Source organism: Temnothorax curvispinosus, unplaced genomic scaffold (assembly GCF_003070985.1).
Source record: "Temnothorax curvispinosus isolate PA1 unplaced genomic scaffold, ASM307098v1 QBEX01002262.1, whole genome shotgun sequence".
Taxonomy (NCBI): domain Eukaryota; kingdom Metazoa; phylum Arthropoda; class Insecta; order Hymenoptera; family Formicidae; genus Temnothorax; species Temnothorax curvispinosus.
Genome location: NW_020212042.1, coordinates 112,503 through 136,811, shown reverse-complemented (window position 1 = coordinate 136,811; position 24,309 = coordinate 112,503). Strand labels below are relative to the sequence as shown.

General features: G+C 35.2%; 4 protein-coding genes across 4 annotated transcripts; 1 reads left to right on the top strand and 3 right to left on the bottom strand.

Annotated features, from left to right (window-relative positions):
* Nucleotides 1-2,734: 2,734 nt before the first annotated feature.
* On the bottom strand, nt 2,735-5,102 carry LOC112468946 (probable ATP-dependent RNA helicase DDX46). The gene is made up of 4 exons (XM_025038379.1): nt 5,054-5,102; nt 4,265-4,552; nt 3,512-3,857; nt 2,735-2,978 (listed from the first exon to the last, which is right to left on the bottom strand). The coding sequence occupies exons 1-4, from the start codon at nt 5,100-5,102 to the stop codon at nt 2,735-2,737; spliced, it is 927 nt and encodes a 308-aa protein (XP_024894147.1).
* A 958-nt stretch (nt 5,103-6,060) lies between these two features.
* Nucleotides 6,061-9,109, bottom strand: LOC112468941 (serine/arginine repetitive matrix protein 2-like). The gene is made up of 5 exons (XM_025038371.1): nt 9,101-9,109; nt 8,676-8,999; nt 7,995-8,354; nt 7,068-7,488; nt 6,061-6,571 (listed from the first exon to the last, which is right to left on the bottom strand). The coding sequence occupies exons 2-5, from the start codon at nt 8,878-8,880 to the stop codon at nt 6,178-6,180; spliced, it is 1,380 nt and encodes a 459-aa protein (XP_024894139.1). The 5' UTR covers nt 8,881-8,999; nt 9,101-9,109; the 3' UTR covers nt 6,061-6,177.
* A 3,371-nt stretch (nt 9,110-12,480) lies between these two features.
* LOC112468936 (neprilysin-like) lies at nt 12,481-18,164 on the bottom strand. The gene is made up of 19 exons (XM_025038365.1): nt 18,054-18,164; nt 17,531-17,727; nt 17,249-17,410; nt 17,096-17,179; nt 16,770-16,981; nt 16,356-16,521; nt 15,482-16,176; nt 15,313-15,405; nt 15,097-15,238; nt 14,911-15,022; nt 14,453-14,543; nt 14,199-14,375; nt 14,009-14,124; nt 13,855-13,916; nt 13,718-13,769; nt 13,488-13,555; nt 13,187-13,323; nt 12,907-13,074; nt 12,481-12,784 (listed from the first exon to the last, which is right to left on the bottom strand). Exons 3-19 carry the CDS (start codon nt 17,289-17,291, stop codon nt 12,602-12,604), a joined length of 2,601 nt encoding a protein of 866 aa, XP_024894133.1. The 5' UTR covers nt 17,292-17,410; nt 17,531-17,727; nt 18,054-18,164; the 3' UTR covers nt 12,481-12,601.
* Nucleotides 18,165-20,266: 2,102 nt separating this feature from the next.
* LOC112468937 (two pore potassium channel protein sup-9) lies at nt 20,267-23,259 on the top strand. Its single transcript, XM_025038366.1, has 5 exons — nt 20,267-20,916; nt 21,032-21,187; nt 21,398-21,741; nt 21,813-21,931; nt 22,027-23,259. The coding sequence occupies exons 1-5, from the start codon at nt 20,790-20,792 to the stop codon at nt 22,292-22,294; spliced, it is 1,014 nt and encodes a 337-aa protein (XP_024894134.1). The 5' UTR covers nt 20,267-20,789; the 3' UTR covers nt 22,295-23,259.
* The last annotated feature ends 1,050 nt before the right edge of the window (nt 23,260-24,309 follow it).

Sequence of the window (24,309 nt, the reverse complement as noted above, 5' to 3'; positions counted from 1 at the left end):
CTCATTCTCCAGTGACGATCGAGGGAGAGTGTGCGGGCGCGCCTGCCAACATCGGGACGCCGCCGTCGCCGCCGACGCCGTCGCCGTCGAGACCGTGACGTTCAACCACCCCGCGAGCAGCTTGCCAGAAGACGCCGCCGTGAATCCTGTGCCCACGTGATGCGCAATCGACCGGTCGTTTATCCGTCGGTTAACTGACGACGACGCCGAGGGGAATAATAACGAGGAAACAACGACGGGGACGACGGCGACGGCGACGACGAAGACGACGGTGCCGGTGCCGGGCGTGTCAAAGCGGAAAACGTTCCGCGCGTTGCGTTCCCTTCGTCGTCGAGGAGACGCGGTGCAGCCCTGCGATCGATCCGTTTCGCCCCTTCGTGTGTGCATCGCGCGTGGCGCGGCGCAGCGCATCGTCGGCAGCGCGAGCAGGACGAACGAGCATAACGCTCGGGACAATATGCGCGACGATGGTGAACGCAACGGCTGGGAGGGTGGATCGGCGCGGAGCGGAGCGCCGGAGTCGCCGGGAATTGAGAAATAAGCGAGGGGAAAAGAACGAGCGCGATCGCTCGTAAATTTCGGGTTGGGGTTCACGGGCTAGGTTCAAGGTCGCCCGACTCTTAACGGCACTTGAAATCGCAGGGATCGAGACGTGCAATTCGTTGATGCGATCGCGCGCAGACGGACATCAGATATAATCGAATTACGCTCTTTAATGGAACTTTTAATTTCTCTTTTGCGAGCAATGGAAAAAAATATTGATTTTACTTCTATAAAGAGAGTTGTAACTTCATATCAATACTGTTTAATCCGATTTGCGAAACTTATATACTTGGAAGGCGACCGTGTAGTCGAAGGTAAAAACGATGAGAAATATATACATCTATTTATAATACGATATAACGTACTCATGTATCTAATGGATAATAGTAGTTTGGATAGTTTGTAATATTGCATACAAAGGTAAATCATCTGCATTGTAAGTCAGGTTTGTGAGCATTTTTATCGTTCACAACAGCTTATTATCTAGATGTCTAAATTCAATTTCAAACTTTATAAAGTTTGCGCAACAGTTTGGAACACGCTAGAAGATAATAAACTAATGTAAAATTCAATTTTAAAAATGAGAATCTGATAATGTACAGAATGTAACTTGTTATATTACGTTTTTCTTTTTTATACACGTTATAAAATGACGCTTAAAACGACTTCTACAATTTTGTGCGTTGCTCAATTAAGAGAGTGAGGACAATGGTCAGTAAAAATACAAGATGAAACGATAAGTATCTGAAAATGTAATTATGAAGAGTGAAATCAAACAGAAAATAGCAAAAAGAGAAGGCAGACACTACGTGATATATTTCGCTACTTAGAAGTTAGCCAAGGTCACGATGGCGATTGTTCAGCTTGCAAGTGCCCCCGGAAACACCCTAAGTGGGAGTTTCTGAGTGCAATTCAACGAGAGTGATGTCGTAAGCTGGGAAAGGTGGACTTACGTAAAGTTCTGCAGCATATCGTCGGCTTCTCAGCGTAGCGTTCTCGATCGAGACGTGCACAAAATGGGCAAAATTACGTAACGCAATTGGGATTTAACGATATTTATTAGCTGTTCGTTGATGTAGGTGGATACAAATAATTCCTATTTTACTCAACCGTAATTTCAGATAAATATATATCGGCAGGAAAAGCCGTGAAATACTTTGAAGAAATACTTGTATTGATTTAAGCTTGTCTTGTTAAAAGAGATCTTGCGTAGTGGCATGAATAATACATGAAACTTGATAAATAGCGACTAATTTAAAAGAAAAAGATAAGCTTCGTGTAGATATGTTTTATCTATATTGACGCCTTCGTTATACACATCTTGCAAAACTTCCATCTTTGCAACACAAATAAGCGTTAAGAATATAAAGATTGCGCGATTGATATTTGTCCGTTTACTATTTGCTAAAGCCAGAACTATTTTTCCAGACTTAACCATCTATCTTGAATTATCGGCACAATTGATTCTAATTTTATATGAAACCACATGAAAAGAAGACAATTACATCAAAATAAAATTCAAAAATCTCGCAAATAAACTTTTAATAATTTGCGAGATTTTTGAATTTTATTTTGATATAACGCCCAGGGTTTATTTTGATATAGATTTTATGTTTTACCGCCGCTTATTCTTGTTTTATATTCACGTTATAAAGTATCTTTGCAAAGTACCTCACTACTTTGTAGAAAATTTCCTGTGGAATTGCAATTGGAGTCTTGAATTCGTGCAAGAGAAGTCCTTCAAGGTTTCGTGTACAAATGCAGGATTGTAAAATGCTGTTTGGATCTTGACGGTAACTTTAGAAAAGGAGTAGCACATAGGAAAAAAAGTTTATAAAAGTTCCAACATCCTTCTCGATCCTTATTCTAAAATAAAATCTAATGCATCCCGAGATACGACAAATGACAATTTATATGATTTATAAGACTGAATGATGTAGCTGTTTTATTATTTGATGTAAATATACATCGAATTATTGGAGCATGTATATTGCATATGACTAACTACATGACTACATGCATTACATTTTATACATACAATTGTTAGATTGTTAGATTGTAAACAAATATCAAAACGTAGATAAATAATACAATTTTATACAAAGTAAATTCCTTGCCATTTGCTGAAGCATCGGACGTAAAATGTAAATTGTTATTTTCGAAATTGCAGTTAAACTTCAATTTTGAGAAACTACGATTTGGTAATGTTTGTTCTTTTCCCCTCATTCTCATCGTCGGTTTCATCCTCGTCGCCGGATAAATCCGAGCCATTCTCTTCAGCTTTCTTCGTGGATTGTTCCTCGTCAGGTCGGCTCGATCGAACGGTCTTTGGTTCCCTTTCTACGTCGTCCGTATGAATATCCCTCTTTGGATCGTTCTCATCCATCTCGTAATCGTCCGCCTTATCCTCGGCAACCTCTTCGGGATTCTGCGGGCTGGAAATCCCTTTGATCGTTTTATCGAGTTTCTAGACCTACACTGTGGCTCGCAGTGCGAACACTCTGAGCAATTATGACGCTAGAGTCTAATTATTTCGCCTAACAAGAAGCAATTATGCAGAGATAAAAATAATTTTATTGATCGTAGGAAACGATGGGTTTATTATTGGAGAAACGTAAACTAGATAGATATATCATATTATAGACATCCTTTTTCGTCTATTTACATTTAGCTGCTCTTTTAAACTGTTAGTATTTAAACTGTAAGTAATTAATAAATTACATAAAGAAATAATAAATTATACTATATGTACATTATATCAGCAAATCTACATACATCTACATAAATTTACGTAAAGAATAGAAATGGTCTTAAGTTTATCTCTTGTTCTGTCCCTCTCTTCTTTTGGATCATCACCAATTTTTGTTTAAATTGCAATTTTTGTATGCCCTCGAGCTTTTGGATAATCCCGCTATATTGCGAATAATGCGAATTGTATGTCATTATGCGGATTATGCATAACAATTACCTGCTCTTCCTTCTACGTCCTTTACTACGAGATCGGCTCCTTCTGCTCCTCCTCCTTCTGCTTCTACGGCGCGTCCTCGAACCGCTTCTCGATCTTCGACCTAGCCTTCCTCTCCTTCTTCGCCTTCTTTTTTGCTCCTGCACTTGAAGATCCTCGAGTCTGGTCGGAATATTACGATTCTTCGAGAGAGCTGTATCACAAATGCTCTTGCTTCTTCGCGAATTGCTTTTCATTAAGTCCGAGGATACGCGTAGAATTTTGTGCGTAGGATCAGAAGGGATAAGGTAGCCGGATTCGACACCAAAGTCCAATGCCTTTTTCATATACTTTCTTGCCTTTCTTGTATCTGTTGAAAAATATTTATAAAATTTGAGGTAGAAAGTTATTTTTTGAATAAAAACTTTTTTGTGTATTGTGTCTTATCTTTCCTTTCAATTGCTTTAAAACATTACACACATACATATATATTATCTGATATTTCTCTTTAAGAATTATATGTAGATTATTCAGATAAGCAGATTTTGTATGTACAAAGTATATTTTGTATATCAATTGTATTAAATATCACATTATTATTAAAATCAAGTTAAAATTTTATACAGCATATTTACATGTCAATCATATGATATTTATAGAAGTAGTAAACAGTTAAAAGCGTTGTGTGCTCTCTATCTTTAAATCATTACTGCCATTGCAATTCAATTTGTGTATTATATAGCGATTTATAACTATTTTTTTAATTAAATGTTGTACCTTCGCCATCCACGCATTTTTGCAAATGTGAGATCGGCAGATCCTTAGAGATAGGACGTCGCTTGACGTTGTGCAATTTCGAAACCCTGCCACTATTTTTGCGCTGTCCTTGCCTTACTCTGTATCCCATGCCCTTGTCGTTGGTTCGCGAAGAATCCATGACTTCGTCATGATTCTCTTGACCACAGCAGCATTTGTTCACGACACGACATTCCGTATCGGGTAAAGCTTCATTCGCAACAAGATATTTGTAGACCAACTCGGGAATGTTTGGCTTGCGACGACGCTCTTTAATTACATTATAATAAATAAATTATATATTTATTTTTATTTTACATAAATCTTTTTATTCTGGTTTTTAGTATTAAATAATCAAGAAATAGTTAAAATATAAAAAAATGTATAACTGAGGCACTAATATTATAATGTTGATTTGATCAGAAATTAAAAGACTGCATCTTAAATACAAATTAGCTAACAATAGTGCCGTATGTTATTAAATAATATATAACAACGTATTAATATTATAATAAACTAATTTATGCGTAGATATATAGATTTGATTTTATAAACATATAGATTAAAATATTAGATAATACATATACATAAATACATAAAGGAGAAGCAGATATTATATTTATATAGAAAAGACTTTTCTTTTTACATCTATCGCAAATTAAAATTTGTATAACATCTGCGTTTTTGCTGCTAGATTGGAAAAAACCGTGAAGATATTACAAAAGAACCGACATGACAAAATTCATTTAACTCATCGAAATAATTACTCACTTATTTCTTGGTGATTTTGCGCGTTCCGATGCTTCTTTATGCGAGCCATTTTGGGGTTACTATTAATTCTGTTATTTCTTTCGGTTTTCAAACAGTGTGAAAGATTTGTTGTCTAATTACTGAATGTATCTGATCCAATTTTTTGAATTTTCTGGATAATTACTTGATCGCGACACGAATTTTGCTTAGAATTATCCGAAATGTTGGAGATTAAAAAGGAAAAACAATGACGTCGTCGGCGCTTACTTCATCTCTCGTCTTTCCTTTTTCTTTTTTTTTGTTTTGTTTAAAGTGTCATTTGTAATTATCGTTCGAGTAATCGATTAATTACTAATTAAGTTTGCAATAAATCATAAACAGTAATATACGATATTCGTATATATCAAGAAATCAAACGCTACTATAATTCTTTGGCTTTAAATAGCCAACAAAATTTTTTCTTTTATATACAATGTTACTTGTTTAAATTGTGAGTTGAATTCGAGTAACAGGTTTAACAAAGTTAACAGGTTAACTTTGTTAAACCTGTTATATTTAAAGCTAAGTGGATTTATTTTGATATATCTAATAGAGAGAAATAGGACAGCGAATGGAAAACAAAAATAGGAATTTTGAAATGTTTATGACACAGCAGTATTTTACCAAGTTTAATTAAATCAGCAACAATTCGGAATAAGCGTTGTAGGCGTTCAATAAATTGTCTCTCATCTCGAATATAAATAAAATTAAATCTAAAAAATCTCTGTCAATATTTAGAAGCAGCTATATAAATATAATTACTTGTTTATTAAATTACTAATATTACTGTGTCAGTAGAACATTATCAATTAATTTAGTTTAATATTAAAACGTGAAGAACGCATCCTGGAAAAGACTAACAAAATTAAATGTTTGCGGAATAGATTTCTTTTCCAAAATCTACATAAAAATCTATATAAAAAATAGTAACGGAAAGAATGACGACACATGTTTGCGATATAAAAATATAATTTTAATTGGATCTTACAAAATTTTATGTAATAAATATATTTTACAAACAAAATGAAAAAATAAAGAGTATGAAAGACAGAAATTTCTCGTTTCTAGACTAAAAAAGACGTCATTCAAGATACACGTTTCATTCTTTAATGTTCCATTTCTCCAGTTGCTCTGTCGTTCATGTCATGTTCGTCACTCCCTTTTTCAGACTTTTTGTCATTGTCTTCATCATTGGAATTCCTACTTTCTATGCTGTCATCGTTGACATTTTCCTCGGTATTTCGTTTCTCCATTCTCTCTTCGTCCTCTTGGCTCGACGTCGACTTTCGTCTCTTAGCTCTATTATTTTCATTGCTTTTGTACTGATCGCGATCTTTTTCGCTAACGTCCTTACAACTTTCTTCAACTGGCTCATGAACATTCTCCGCACGTTTCGCGGAGAAGGACGTACGTCGTCTTTTGACTGACTTCTTAATATTTCCGCCGTCGTCTTTTTTCCGTTGTTGTTCTCGTTTATTGTTGATCGTATTGTTAATTTTACTAAAACAAACACGGTTTAAACAAATGTATTTTTTTAATTAAATAAATATGCACTGGCAAAATTTATTACGTAAAACAGTATCGCAAACACTGTGCTTCACAATGAGACAGGAATACAATGAGAAAAAGAGAATTTAATACCACTGTGACATCTTTTTATCTTCTCGCTTCCCACGTTTAAATCTCAGTCATTCATAATGAATTTAAGCTTATTAAAACGTCCGTACTATATTAAAGTTCATTAAATCCATTTTTGTAACACATTTAAGCTTGTTAAGCCACTATTCAATATAAAGAGCATAAGAAAAAAGCGGTAAAAAAAGTATTTTCAGAAACGAATTTGTAAGAAATTGTTCTAATTTTGCGACACCGTAATTTTATGAGAAAATTTTAAAACCGTTTTCAAATTTTATATACATCAAATGGTTACGAGAAAATAGTGAAAGACAGAAAAATTGCAACAAATGTTTCTTTTAAAATACGATAATTAACTAACCTGTTCTTTCTCGTGACAACTTTTGATTTGTTTTTCTCGCGTAACGATTTACTAGACGATTTTTTCGGAGTGCTCCCTCGCGTGCTCAAACTTCTGGCAGGACTTTTAGCGAGTTGCGCTCTGTATCTCCTTTTCGATGCCGTCCGCCTGTCGTCCGCATTGTGAATAAGGGGCTTATCTCGCGGTATCCCGCGACGCATTGCCTTTCGATCGGCGACAGTTGTCAAATGCGGCTTCCCTCGTCGAGCGTTGCGCCGTCTTTGTCGAGACTCGGTGTCGGTCGATCTCCAGCTCCAAGACTGTGTGTCCAGAGTCGGGCACACACGAAGCACATTACCTTGCGGATCGGCCGGGATCAAGTAACCCGATCTCACGCCAAAAGATAGTGCTTTGCGGATATACTTCTTGGCGTGTCGCTTCCCTATAATGTGGATGTCATTCGTTGCGTCATCATCTCGTGAACTTTGACGTCGCCATTAAGAGCGCTCTTACGTATAACAAGATAGAATGACAATACGATACACGTAACACAGGCGTACCAAACGGGTCCGTCTATTTGAAACGCGCTCGTTTGATGCGTCTGTTCTAGAAATCATCGTTACACTTATTTGTACGCTATAAATTATCGGAAAAAAAAGAAGAAAAAGATGTTTAAAATTTCTCACATAAAATAATAGTTTTAAAAACTGTGTGCAAAAACTTTTTAAATTAAATGGAAAACAATGGTAGAAATGATTTTATTTTATGTATCTTGGTAAATTCTCCAAAGGAGATTTATGCAAATTTTTAATGTAAAAAACAATTATGTTAGCAGTTTTTTTATGTTTCTATGAGAGGAAGGACCCAAAGTTTTTCTGCTATTACTATTCAACATTTATTTTTACCACTATGTATATATAGGCTGAAAAATTTCACTGAATAATGCACCTTCTTCGATGCCAGCTTTGATGTAACTGTTAATGAGCTGTACCAGGGATCTTTTTCTGAAAAGTGCTTTGGCGTTGTTGAGCGAGTTTGCCAGCTTGATTGGTTCCATTGAAACATTTGACACGCTGCTATTCGCGGAACTCGTCGGCGCCGAGCTATTTGCAGCATCCGTTGCTTCCGTGAGGCTATCGATGGATGTAGGTCTAGACTCTGTTGTGTATTCGGGTATATGCACGGATTCTGAATCATCGCGATGATCGACCGCTTCGTACGAGAGCCTTTGCTGCTCGTGAGAATTCTGCATTCTCTGACGCTTCGAGCGTGTCTCGACGCGTTCCGGAGACGGAAAGCGTTTCTTTTCTGCGACAACAAACATATATCATGTAGCAACGATGTTATAGATTACAAATCGGTATCTTTAGGTTATTTTTAACTGATAATGACAATGTTTTATCGAATATCGATTATAATTATATACAGAATATGTACAATTAAAATAAAATTCAGTGTTAGATGTTATACCTAGGATATACTTGGTTTTAGATTCTAAGCTGAGAGCGTGCGATTCATTGTTCAAGTTGTGCGATGCTTAAGAGTATGTCAAAATAATTTAATTTTATGCTTGGATCTACTACAGCTCATTGATGTTAATCATGTAATTATGTCTCAATCGTATTATACCTTGATTATATTTATCAATGGTGAGGAGTTCGTAGACCAATTGAGGTATACTAATGGTATTGCATGGCTGCCGTCGATATGGAGTACTCGCGCGTTTACGGCGTGCCGGTTTAACTCGGGAACGAGTGTCGGGATGTGATATTCGTCGTGTTACTCGCTTCTTCGCGGGTCTTCGGTCTCTTGCTTTTCCCTTTGACGACGCCATTATTTGATAATGATAGTGCTCTTCTGCTTCTGACGGCGAGTTTTGCGTCGCAAAAACAGTTATGGTCGCATAGTTGGCAGCGACTCGAGATAAAAATTGAATAATGCTCTTTCGTTGTTCTGTTCTCGCAGAAAGGTAATGAATTTTGTCGTGATATAGTAGTTTCAAAATAGATGGATAAAAAACAGTGTGAATTTAAAAAAAATCATGTATAACTAACTTTTGATATTGATGCAATAAATTATTCACATAAAAATGTTTTCTATGTGTTTTATTTTTGGAGTTGAAATTTTTTGAATGAACTAAAATGTTCATGTTTTAACATTTTTGTGTCTTATTGCTAATATTTATTTAGTAGTCATTTAGCGTAAGTCACCATTCATTGGGAAATGTTCTTTGCTGGCAACATTTTTCTGCGAAGTAATCATATTATATAACAATCTATTGTTCAATTTTTGTTTAAAGCTCAACTTTTATACAGTCTAAAGATTACTTATATGCTTCTTCAGCGATCTCTCCGTAGGTATCTGTCTCGATGATTTATTGAATACTTGTGGCGCAAACATACCTATAGGGATTCAAAGACATGCAGTCAATATAAAGATACGTAATCAAGTCCAATTACTTGTCTTAACGTATTCCGTTCGGACCGTGATGCGACGCGGTGAGATTTACTGGCATCATGGGGGTGGACGGGACAAATAGAATGCTCCGTGAAAAAAAATTGCGACGTAATTGCGTACCGTAGAAAGTATTTCTCTTGCCATTTGTCTTTTTTTTTCTTTTTCCTTCAATTACAACGGCAAGTTTCTGCAGATCTACAAGGACGCCGTGTTCGAGAAACGTTTGTAAAATTGTTTTATCGAGTGTGGCATGATTGAATTTTATTGATGGAGTTACAGGCGTTTTTGTATAATCATAAAAAATCACACACATCAAGATGGAAAACCCTAAACTTTCGAAACGTAAATGTAGGTTGTACTGCGCGCAGAGATGGCAATGTATAAAACGCATTGCTGTACTTGGAAAAGATGTAATATAATTAATCCTTGTAATTAATGAATTACCTCCATTTAATGTTTCTCACATAGCAATCCGTTTAATGGTTTCATGAAATTTGATGGCTCGAGAAAGGAAAGACCCTTGCGTATTTCGTCAGATTAAGATAATCTGAACAGAAGACAATTTCCTGCGACAATGCAAGCTAATTAATTGCTTCGAGTAACCTGAGATCGCGCATTAGGCGCAAAAGTTTCGTACCAATCTATAGTTAGATGACCAAGCAAAATAGACGTATAATGTGATACTCCGGTGATGTTATCACAATGCAAGTTAATTCGGTAAGTCGATAGCGGCAATTAAAACTCAACCGTTTAATCATCATAATAAAATGTAATCTAATGGGTGCGTTATCTCATTACGCAAAATGGCTTCACGTACAATTACACGGAAAGTTTATAGTTACCATTTGTTATCTATGATAGAAGGTATTGAAGGTAGATAGACTGACCACGAAACGACTTATAACGGCAGGCAGGCAGGCTACATTATTTGTGATTAATCGAGAACACGAAAACTGTTATTTAATACACACACATACACATACACACATACACGTGGCGTACGTATGTTTAATCTCAGAAATTACAGTGGCCTAGAGCACCGTTTCCACGTTTCCATAAATTATTCTATGCAATTTAAACTTACATATATATACTTACGTAACGCCTTTTGTTCTGCGTCTATACACCTAATATGAGAGACGTTGCGTAATGAAAATTTAACTTGAGAACACAGAAAATATTAAAAGCAAGTAAATTATAATTTATATATTAGAATTATAATTTACTTGCTTTAAATATATCCCGTGTTTTCTTGTTAAATTTTCATCATGCAACGTTTCTCATATTAGGTGTATAATGCAGGATAAAAGGCGTTACGTGAGTATACATATATATGTGCGTTTAAATTGTAGAATAATTCACGAAATTCATGGCAGTGGTGCTATAGGCTACTGTATTTCTGATATTGAAATACTCGGATTGAGGAAATTCGTGCGTATAACGCGTGATGTAGCACAGCATTGCTGCAGATGACACTAAAATACTTGTAAAATAGAAAATTGAAGAAAAATGTGAAATAAATGATTTTATCAACTTCACAAAACCATAGCTAGCTTTTTAAATAACCCATTTAATTTCGAAGAATTGTTACGATATTTTGTACGTAATTTACATTTGTGTGCGTGCGTGTGTCGCGTACAATATTAGAAAAACGTTGATTTTTTTTTTAGTACTATTGAGATTTTAGATAATTTCAGAAAAAAATAATAAATATTTTATATTTTTACATAGAAATATTTTACAACTTTCCCGAGACATCTACTTAATCAGTCTATTATTTTAGAATTAATTTACAAAGTTTTGACGTTTTCAATTCCAAAAATTCTAAATTTTAAAAACTATATTCTATTTTTAACAGAAAAAAAATATTTACATATTTGGGATTTGCTCGCTGTCGGCTCAAGCACAAGATATTTCTACTTATAGCTGTGTGATAATTCCAGCATGCTTTTCCTTCATCAAACATTTGCACGGGTCATTGTTGATATATGATATCCCTCTTGTCATGAAGAATTCTGTTCTCATCACCAGCAGCTATTGGCTATTTTCGTCCGTCGCGGAAATAAGAGACGCAATCTTTTCTTCTCACTGCATTGATTTACCATTTATGTCGTTGGCTTAAACGGTAATTAGCATTGATCTTTTCTGAAAAATCATAATCGAGGAATCAACAACATTATTTAAATAACTTATTATAACTTATATATATTTATAACAATGCTTTCTGTTCTTATATACCATCTCTGAGCGTCTTTTAATGTGTTTGTCAATATCATGAGGGGACGTGGAAATCTTTCCCATGTCCGGCAGATTATGAGTTCCTGATAGTGACCATTTCTTATAAAGATCGATGTTTCAGCTTCCTGTTATTTTTTTTTCTTACAGAGTTTCTAAAGTGTTATATAACTAAAAATGTTATAAAACTTTTTCACAAAAGTAAAATAACAAAAATATAAAAGTTACGTAATCTTTTATTCTCTCTCTCTCCCACTTTCTATACGCACACATATGTATATAAACTTAAACACATAAAATTTTTTCTTTCTACTAAATAAAATCTCATATTTGGATTATGTGAAATTATACTTTACATAGTTTTCTTAACCCTTAACATACACACTACCTGTTTGAAACATAAAATACACACTGGGTCATTTTGACCCAGCGCTACTTTGCGTAATTACCACAAACGGGGGATCAATTCTTTTTGGCTGAAATTAAAAGGGTGTATTCTTGCAACACTCAAAATAAATGTGAGATTGTTTGTAAAGGGTTATTAATAAAGCTTTATGGTTCAAAAATTCAAAATATGGCTTATAAACCAAAAAATTGTTTTTTACGAAATATTCAATAACTTTCTAAATTTTTAATATTTTTACGTAAAAATTTAACTGCGTACTCTCTGGATTATATACTTTAATTATATATATATATATTTTATAATTATATATATATATATTAATTATATATAAATATATATATATGTCTTATTTTACATACTATATATACTCATCGATATATGGATAGAAAATTACAAACAATCAATTTTACATTTTTTTCAAGTATTGAGAAGCTTAATTTGTAATATTTGTAGTTAATCATTTCCAAATATGGCATTTCTTTTCGGGATTCATTGCACTGCCAACCGGACAATTGTAAGCTTCGGCGAAGTCTCGTGAATTTGAAACGCTTCCTATCACTCTCAACCGTCCGGTGCTATGCACGTCAGATTGAGCGTCATCTATAGTGGCGTTATTCGTTGCCGCAGCTTCACACCACAACTGCAAGCATTACCGTAATTTCAAACATATATTAAAACACATAAACGTTTACTTTAATTATTATTATTATTCTCGCAATTTTTAATTATTGCAGCTCTGCATTCATGATCTGTGATACTTACATTAGCAAAGGACAGGAAGAAAAGTTGTTCGGTCGTGAGGTTTTCATGGCCCGGCAACACAGTATCCGGTTTTCCACATTCTCTTTCTCTCCTTTGATACGCTTTAAACGCTGCCTCTAATCCCATTGTATCCGCGATATTCTCTCCCGCCGTCTTGTTGCCATAATTCTGCAATTTTTGACAATATAAATACGATTAAACATTTTCAAGACGCACGACAAGAAAAATAACGGTAATTTAAATTAAAATGGTAATCAAAAATACAGAATAGATAACGTACATTTATTTTAAAATTCGATTCTTTGTCAACGGGATAATTGTTAAATTGTTCGACAAAACATTCTGCTCTTTTGCCATATGCTTCGTCCATTGCGGATAACCATTCCACAAAATCTCCGTTTTTATCATACAAGTGTCCTAAAAATTATTTTGTGGTTCTTTTTATCATATTTTTTAAATATTTTCAAAGAATTTTTTAGATATACTTTGGAGTAAAATGATAGATGTCACTATATTATCAACAATGAAATACTGTAATTTAATAAAGTAAACGAGAAATACATATTATTTCATAACGTTACCATCATCATCGAATCCATGATTAACTTCGTGACCGATGATTAATCCAATAATACCATAATTAATAACTCTGGAATAAAGCGTAGTTAGAAAAAATTTTATTAAAAATGATTTTGGTTTATTTTATTAAAAATTATAAATTTTTTAGAAATAATGTAAGCTTGTTTGTAATAATGTAAGCTTATCGCTACGCTAGTCGCGTTGATATTTTTAATCAAAATTATTCACTTACTGCGGTCGGTCATAAGCGAATAATGGGCTCTGGAAATCCGCTGCCGAGAGGGCTATAATCGAAAAAGAGATTAATATCAATGACAACGTGAATAGTTGTAAATTCGTTTAGATTTAATTCTTCTAAAAAAGGCGAACCTATGGAATTGTCACCCCGGGAGAAAAATGCATTTACCATTACAGGGCTTATCTGAAATATTCTGTAACACGAAATTTATTACATGAATTTATTTTGCAAATTAAAAAATAAAGCTGTAATTATGTCGGAAAAAATACAAATGCAATATCTTACTCCTCTTCCTCTTCCTCTTCCTCTTCACCTGTCTTCAATAAGCTTCGTAGATTTTTCCACTTACGGTATCTGTCATAGCTGAGAGTATTCTCGTAATACGAATTTCCGACAACGAGCTTTAACAGAACATTATAATTAAATAAAACAGTCACTATGGGGAGTGGCAATTAATGAATTTTAAGAAACTTACTCCTTGAAAATATTGTTTAACGATAGTGTTATTCCTATACCAATCTGGATATCCGACAAAGTTGTTCATATTTACTAATTTCGCTAAAACAAAATCTCTAGTATCCTCATCCACCCAATCTGATTCTTTAATCTGATACTCTACTTCCTTTTGTATATCGTCTATCATGTCCGATGCCTGCAATAGGAATAAGTGATCCAATCGAACAAAGATAGTCAGAAGACTGTTATAATAATTCAACACAAAGTGCTTACGGTTGCCAGGATTTCATCAGAGAAATGGTTTCTCACATATTCGTACGCTAGAATGTCGCTCATCTCCATTTCCCGTGTACATTGGTCCCATCTGTGGTAACAATTCATGATCAGTTTGACATCGATATAATCTAGAACCAACTCAATTTTGATTCACGCGTTAAGACTATATTAAGAATAAGAATGTACCCAGCATGCAAACACACCAACTAACGCAAATAGAATCACGATGATAACGAGAAGAAAAAAACATGAAAAAGACTGGCGAGTTCGCAAAAAAAAAAAATTAGGACATAGTAAACAGATGAAGAGTATGTAAACGTTAGTTTTGGTGTTTGTTAGGGTAAAAATAGAATGTAATAAAAAATAATTATATTTCTAGCGAGGTGAAGAGCGAATGGTTACGCTGATAATTATGTGAGAAACTATATTTTCGATAAAAGAGCTTGGCATCATACCTCGCTGGAAATCCATATATCTCTTTTCCTTCCCATGCATTGTATAATTTTCTCATTTCACTTGTGGTAGTTCTTATTATTCTGCTTAAGAAATTCCAATGTATATAGTTCACTGAAACATATCTCGCGTGAGCGTGTCTATCGACGACATTTCCTTATTATCGCCGCACTTCTATCAAAATTTACCTATTGTTCGACTCGACGTCTCATCCAGCAAAGCGACAAGACCATCGAAGTATTTTGGTAAATTAATTTCTAAATCTAAATCGCTATCTATAGTCACGTGGGCCTCATCAAATAATTCTCCAATTTTGTACACCCAGTTAATCTATGTGGCGTCAATCATGCTTCATTAGTCAGAGACAATAACAGATTAAATTAATCAATTAAAAAACGACTTACTGCGCTGTTGGGAGTTGCAGGTTTCTTTTCATCATACCATGCTTGGAAATCTTTGAGTGTCATCTTCTTATCCTTGCTGCGATATGTAGTAATCTGAAATATATTATTATTCGGGCTATTATACAGTCTTCTTTTTTCCGTTGCCTACGAAGTAATGTATAACACTCACCTTAGCTAGTTTCATGTTAAATTTGATCATATCTTGAATATCTTTATTCATATGTTCCTCCGAGACTTCGACACCTCTTACTTTCGCTATGGCGCGAGCTACTTTCGAGATGTAATTAGTGTATTTCTTCAGCTCATCAACTTCACCAATCGTTACTTCTGTACTGATCTGCGGTGTTGTCGCCTCTAAAGTTTTCTTTAGTCTCTCCATATGTTCTTGATGCTTTACGCGATTTCTTTTGTTCTTCCGCACGTGTAATTTCTCGTGAACATGTGTCGATATTGCTCGTCTCTTTACCCTCTCTTTCTTCATCTTATGGTTTTTGTACTTCTTGGAGTGAGTACTACTCTTCATCCGTTTACTATGTCCCAATTTTTTATTTTTATTTTTTATTTTTTTTACGGACTTACCAGTCTTTTTCATGCCGACTTTTTTCTTCTCGTTATCATCGTCATTCTGTTCGTTTGTATCGTTATCATCATCTTCATCATCTTCGTCGTCATCTTTAGCGTCATTTTCATCGTCATCATTATCATCTTCGTCATCATTGTTATTATCGTCTTCATCGTCGTCGTCATTATCACTTTCATTGTCATCGTTACTATTAGTGTCGGTTTCGTTATCATCTTTGTCTTCGCTTCCAGGTTCTTGACTACCTTTTTGCTCGTCGCTTTGCTTCTCCTCGTCACTGGGATCTGAAAGAGACGGAAAAAAATTAACGGAGCCGACCGGTACTCGAAACTCGGGATCCTTCGTTCATACGCCTAGCACTTAGGCTGCTACCCCATGACTGCTCTACTACTACGTTGATTTTCCCGATCTCCTATCAATACCGGCCCTACGGTCCTAAATTTCCTACAGTTAATATTAGTACCGGTTTCGTTATCGTCTTTGTTTTCGCTTCCAGGTTCTTGACTATCTTTCTGCTCGTCGCTTTGCTTCTCCTCGTCACTAGGATCCTCATCGCTTTCATCTTCTTCGCTATCGTCGATTTCACCCCAGACTCTATATGAACCCGGAGGCATATGCGGCATATTGATCTAGCAACAAGAACTTACATTAAAAAAGATCACTAATGAGAAATTAAGGCAAATGTTTAGATTATAAATTTACATCCACGTGTAATGCAAAGAGCAACGCATAAAATAAGTGCTCGATGATACATATGTGAATGCTGTATAATAACGTTATAAAGACTCCAATTACATCGCTTTTGGATTCGGATTTGATTGCGTAATGTTAATACCATACATAATGATAATTTTATTTAAAAACTTCTGATAAGTACATGTACTATTTTCCGAGTATTGTTCCAACCATAATCGATCACGCGCACGTCGTGAAAAGCATTTTTTCCCGTCAAGCGCACGTATTGATCATCCACTTTTTGCCAACTGTATTCCTGCTCGTTCCACTCGTCCGGTTCCATTATCAACGGCCAGCCGCCTATTCGCGACATGGTAAAGACAAGCGGCTCGAGCCCATACTTCTCCATTGCATCTAGAAGAATTTCGTGAATCAGCGATTATATCGTGGAACACGATTATGTATAAAAATAATAAATATTCGAATTTTTGAACGGTTTTAATTCATTCGAGAGTCATTCGCGCTTACCTGTATCCGTGCATACCGCGTACCACTTCTTCGCGAGCTTCACCGCCAGAGGATCGCTCTTCTTGGGACCCTCGTCAAAAATTTCTGCAAAATATCATTCAATCTTTAATATCACAAGTTTTGAATTACAGTTTGAGCTGATTTGGCGTTTACCCTTTATTTGCTTCTTGACATTCTCTTGCGCACTTGCGAACATACTTCAGGTTTTCTTCCCCTCCGGAAGGGGATTATGCTTCGGCCAGTTTCCACATGCGTATTCATAAAAATCATCGCACGGATCCACAGTTTTGTCCATGCTCTCCGTTATTATCCGAGCTGGAAAAAAATGAAAGCAAGAAAAAAAACAATGGATAATTATAAAGATTTAAATTATCAAGACTATAGCTGTTAATTGAATTATAATTACAACTACATCCGTTGCTGTTTTATAAATACCTATTTTTTTGCACTCCTGAGATTGGCATACGGTCGAGTTATTTACTTCTTTATTTACTTCCTTATTATCTTCCTTACTTTCTTCCTTATTTTTATCTTGTTTATTGTTTAAACCAAACAACCATTCCAGATGTGAAGGATATTTCTGGTTTTTCGACGGTGTGCCATTTTTCACTAGAAGCACGCCAATGAAGGCGCTACAAAATGCAATTCAAAATCAAATAAGTATAATGGTACTGTGTAAGAAATGATGAATAACGATATATGAAAATAAAAAATAAAAAATAAATCTAATGTATTGTATAAAGAATAATTCTTAATTAATACAAGTACTTATTTCAGGTAGTGAATCTAGAATTCGAAACGAGAAAAACACATCTATATAAATATGGATCGCTTAGGCTTTCCTGACTTATCAATTAAAACAGATTATTAGTTTTCTAAAAATCAAAATTAGTAATCGCCGATTCGCTTATGATTGACATCGTATTTAAAAAATAATTATTATAATTAAGTTACTTACAGAAGGATTAACCGCCTCATTGTTTGCACAACAATCTGAGGCTGATATAAATTTTAGTTGCGCTATGTGGTACGTATTCTTATGTTCTTCGCCGCAAAATAAGAATATTTGTTGCATAGCTCTTTTATTTATACTGCGGAAGGATCCTGCAACGCAATCATATCGCATTGATAGAGCCGAAGGCCGGAGGCTCATCATCTTTTGTCCTTCTAAGCTATATTAATATAAAACGGTGCCTACGATAACAGATATGCGATAACGGATAATGTTGTAATCTCAAACTCAAGGAATATTAATTTTTACAAATTCCTCTTTTTTTCTCGCCCAAGTTTAACAACTTGGAAGGTAATGCACGACGAAGTCAACGAATAGTAGATTTTCGAAAATAGTACCTTTTTTCGAAAATTTGGAAATGCTAAATAAGGATTAATGCATGATAAATAAAAATAGCAATTGAATTGAATATCAAATAAATGTTTTTTATCATGGTCAACGGGATCTCGTGTATCTATTTAATTAATCGATGTACTTACAACAAATTATCGTTTTCAGGACGTCCGTCGTTTCATGATTATCATATCTATTCACGTAATGCAATTTAAATAAATTGCAAAACTGTGATGATAAATTGATTGCAGAATTGTTTGTTGCGCATTAAAATTATTATAATGCTCTAGAATTTCTTTCACGTTTTTTAATCACGCTTTCAAAAGATGTATCGCAAATGGAGCAAAAGTTAACATTTTTCTAAATATCAAATAAAATACCTATTATTTTGTAAATATAAATCTTTATTTACATTTGCAAAAAACGCTCTTTTATAATGATTTATATTTTTTAAAGAAACTTAGATTAAAAAAGAAGTACGTAATAAATGATCATGGTAGTTTAAATTATAAATATATAATTTAATTCCAATTCCGGTTCATGTTATTTCGAGTGATTTTTGTATCCAATTGTTGGCTTTGACACACACGTGCTTAACCCTTAAACCCTCCAACGTATTTTCTGGCACATCAGTCCTCCAGCCATGCACTTTCGAGTCCCACGCGTTTTTCAAAATGTTAATAGCTTTGAAAAATTCCCCCAAAATTATTATAATATCTTTGTACCTTTGACTAAAAATCAATGTAAAGAACATTTGGAAATAATTTATTTAAATATTTTTTTTACAACAATTATATGTTGACAACACGTTACGACTCGTTTTATTTAAAAAATCATAACTCACGAACAAATTGACGAAGCTTAATGATCAAACACGCAAATTAAAGCTAAAAGTAGTGCAAATGAGAAAAAAAATGAGATAAGTATTAATTAAATAGGAATACTTAATTTCGTCGCCGCAAATTTGGTAATTTTTAAATGGTACAGAAGGACTTTAAGGACTTAAAGAATGCTAAAAAAGAATTTCTGAATAAGAAAAGACGAATTTGAAGTGCAGTAACAGATATTTTTATGTAAAAAAATTAAATTTTTTTTTTATAATCGTAGCTTTTCCCCACCTCTTCCACCTGCCTCTGAGTTATAATAGTCCTCTGTGGAATGTCAAATGTTTTTTTAACGACAAAAATATTTTAAATACGCTTAAATTATACAACACTGACGTAATCCCCCAACCATGTACTTTCGTGTCCCACCGAGATTTTGATTGTTCGCCGTTTCGAGAGTAAATGATCTAGGACTTTGAAACTTCTACCTGATGTTCGCTATTATGACTGGGTGCGTTTTGACGCTTTCAGCGCTGTAAGCATCATTCTATCTTTGTTGCACATCGAACATCAAACGAAGATAGAGCGATGCTTTCAGCGCTGAAAGCGTCAAGACGAACGCAGCCTATAACAACTTTTTTTAGGGGTGGGGGGATTATCTGACAATCATTTGTTTTCTGGAACAAACGATACTGTCTCATTTCTAAGATTTCGGGATTTTGCCCTTTCGGTACATTGTCACGTTTCTTAAATTTTGGGATTTTTACTTTTTGGGACAATATATACGAGTTTTCAAATTTCGGCACATTTTCTTTCGGGACTTTGCATGTCCATCCTGAATATTGAATAAATTATTTAAAAGATAAAAGATAAATTATATATAATAAATTTGTAGATAAGTTGGTTACGCAAGTTGCCAAATTATCAGCAGTAGATTTGCCGTGCAAAGTTGGGCGAGGCTCGTTCACATCGATCGGTGGTCTGCGTATAACTGATATAACTACTGTCGCGACGAAAACGCGTTGTACTACTGGACCGCAACATCAATGTTATTATCATTCGGTTATCGCAGTTATCCCTTGGATGCAACATCAATATAGTTACCACCGGGGCTCGCGATCATCCCCCTACGTATACTTTCAAGTAAGTCAGCAGCGGCGTATCCCCACGAAACTCCCTTCGTCGGTTTGCGATCAATACTCGGTGCTCGGGACGGAGCGTGCAGCGATTTTGTTGTACTCGCGAGTACCGTGCATACTTTCGTGGCCGTCTCGAGTTCTCCGACGAATATTCCGCCTGATATGCGATACAAACTTTCCGCGTGTACGCTCGTCTCTTCGGTGCGAAATAAATATTTCTTTACATCCCGTGCGCAAAGTGTTATCCTGCATAAATGCCGCGTTTTGCGAGGAACGTTACTGTCTGGGGAAATCTCGGGAAACACGTTGAGAGTGTGATCGCTGAATTTTTCATTCTACAGCGCGCCTAGGCGCGCGATACTCCCGCAAAGGACAAAACGGCGAAAATGAAGAGACAAAATGTTAGAACTCTGTCGTTGGTAGTGTGCACTTTTACGTATCTTCTCGTTGGCGCCGCGGTGTTTGACGCCCTCGAATCGGACACTGAGAGGAAACGCTGGGAATTTCTCTCGGGTGAGTTTTCCCCTTTTCGCTGTTTCAGTCGAACGAATATATTTTTTAAGCGGGTCGTTAATTGATAATTCATTATTTCCGCCGCTCGCGCGCGGCGGGAAATATGCCGCTGCAGAGATACGCCGTAATATGATGAAGAAGTACAATATCACGCCGGAGGACTACAAGATGGTCGAAATTGTAATAATAGAGAACAAGCCACATAAAGCGGGGCCGCAGTGGAAGTTTGCGGGTGCCTTCTATTTTGCTACTTTAGTATTAGCCATGATTGGTGAGTCGCGCTTGTGCTATCCTCGAAAGTTATTTAAATTTAATTATTTTTAATATATTAAAGACTATATAGACCACATTAAATCTCTAAGTTTAATTATAAAAATTATGTTTTGTACTAATACGAAAAATACATTTATAATTGATATTAAAATAAAATCATGAGAGAGAAAGAGAGAGAGAGTCGTATTTTAATTAAATGTTTTTCAAGGTTACGGGCATTCCACTCCTGTGACCAAAACCGGGAAGGCGTTTTGTATGGTGTACGCAATGGTGGGAATTCCTTTGGGACTGGTGATGTTCCAGAGCATTGGCGAGCGATTGAACAAGTTCGCATCGGTCGTGATCAGACGAGCAAAGACGTATCTCAGGTGTCAAAAAACCGAAGCTACAGAGATGAATCTTATGCTGGCGACCGGTCTGCTTTCGAGTATAATTATTACGACAGGTGCCGCAGTGTTTTCGAGATACGAGGGCTGGAGTTACTTCGATAGCTTTTATTACTGTTTTGTAACGCTCACGACTATAGGTTTCGGTGATTATGTCGCTCTCCAGGTAAATATCGCTCGGCTGATCACGAGAGAAGCAGTAAAGTGACTAAGATTTACAGATAAATTGTGTTGCAGAATGATCAAGCGCTCTCCAACAAACCTGGATACGTGATTTTGAGTTTGATCTTCATCCTATTTGGCTTGGCCGTAGTCGCCGCCAGTATTAACTTGCTCGTATTGCGGTTCATGACGACGTAAATATATTTTTTTTGTAACAGAACGGATTATCTTATATATGTCTGAAAAAAAAGATTATTATTAATATCCTGAAACACACACATCACTTTAGGGATTCGGGTGAGGCGCGCCGCGAAGACACCGAGATGCAATCCGCCTCGCATCACGTTTTAACGTTGGACGGCGAGGTTGTGGCGGTAAACGGAAAGCTCCTGGCCAGCCACATGCCCATCATGCACGACACGGACGATTGCGTGAGCGTATGCTCCTGCACCTGTCTGGGCCCGACGAATTCCGAGCTGCTGGATCCCTCCGGGTATCAGGGTTACCGACCACCCCCGACTTCTGCCAGTCTACGGATGAAGCGCGCGTCCGTCTGATGGAGGGAGTTTCGTCGTCGCAGCTTACGTCGCCGATTCTCCAAGGCCGACAGCCGGGAGTTGCTCGGCATCGATGTTTAAGATTGCTGATATTCCTCGCACAAAACCTCCTCGTAAGAGAATACCGCGCACTGTGATACATCCACGAAGGACAATTTGTAACGTTTGGCAAAGATTTTCACCCTCTGTGTGGAAAGTAAAATTAGAAAAGACAAACTGCCGTTTAGAAAAATGTTTGATGTTTGATACGTGTGACCAGAACTCTGATTGTTGACCGTTGTTCGAATCCTGATGGCTAAAGCTTGAAGAGGGACGCTTGAATAACGTGTTCCTGCCGCGCATTTCCTGATGACATTATATCGTCACGTATCCCTGAACAAGTTGATTCATTTTGATAATTAATGTTGCTCAACTATATCGACTCCTGATGCATGTTGTATATGTAATCCGCGTGTTACGTGTAACGCTCGATTTGTCAAGTGAACGTGACAAATCGTAATAATCGTTTCAATCGGTAAACATGAATACGAAACCTCGATCATTCGAATATCTAGGGTGGTGATCTTTGTAATATTGTAATATTGTATCTTTAAAAAAAGTGAAACATCTATAATAAACCTCAAAAGGAACGTACGCGAGTTATCGGATCGCAGATTATCTAAAAACATGATGGCGCATTTATATAATACCGTAGTATTGTCAATGTTGCATTAATATAAAATATGTGCAAAGTGAAGAAGCATAAATTGCTTGAATATAATCTAGAGGTTTTCACATTTAATCTTACGTTACTCGCGTGTAAGATACATCCCAGCCTTAGAAATTTACTAAATTTGCAGAGTAAAAACTTTTTATCGATCGAATGCTGCACAAATTGTTTCACAATTAGAGAAAGCTTTGCACTTTATTTAAAAAATATATAGAATATTATCAACCTTTATTTAACTGTAAATTAAAAAAAAAAACAATAAAAATTAAAGCGTAATGTTGGGGTGTAACATATTTACGTTGAAAAAACTACGCGAATAATGTAGGATTAATAAGATTAATATAACATGCAATTGAATGCTATTGTATAAATCTCATTATAAGCAGATTTTGTTGCAATCGCTACATATTTATTATTTTTCTAACAAAATTGTATTTTGTTTTATATAGATTTGTGATGTTTGCAATTAGAAAACACTTTAATACATTTAAATTTAATATACAAGATATAAATTTGAACTTTTGAGTGAAATGTATACGTTGCTTTTACTGTTAAAAATATTTGAGAACCTCTAGTCTAACAGGATCGTATTAGGTCGCAAAAATTCTATATACATATGAATATAAACATGATAGAACAATATTCTAGATATTATAAACTTCAACAGCGTAATATTATATACATATTTCCATATTTATATCCATGAAGAAATCTTGCCTCAAGAAATTTGACGCGATCACTTATGTAATCAGATCAGAAATATGTACACATAGATGTATCATGACTCATATTTTTTTAAAACGTTTACAAAATAAAATAAAAGATGCAAGAAAATGACCCGGGAAGACTGATAGCTTAAATTAAATCCAGCGCAATTATTATTTGCTTTAATAAAAATCTTTGGGTCTTTACTATTTAGTTGCGTCACAATATTTCTTAAGATAGTTCACCAGATATTTTTTACATAATATCATGTTGTTATTTGAAATAAAATGATAAAATAAATACACCAAATAGCAATGAAGAGTATTTCAATTCTTTAAACATTTATTTGTTTAGATGATCAAAAGTAAAAGTTGCATTTTGATCAACATCGTTTGTACTTATATTTTATTTTTAATTTGCACTACAGTTGAGATACAAAATTGTTTAATTACATAGAATATTTGATTGATGCTTGCTTTGATGTATGCCTCATTTTATTAATTATCAAAATCTTTGTCACGAGTGTTATGATCAGTACACGTACAAGTGAAGTAATGAAGAATGTTTGTGAATTTATTTCTTGAAAAAAAGTTTAAGCTAA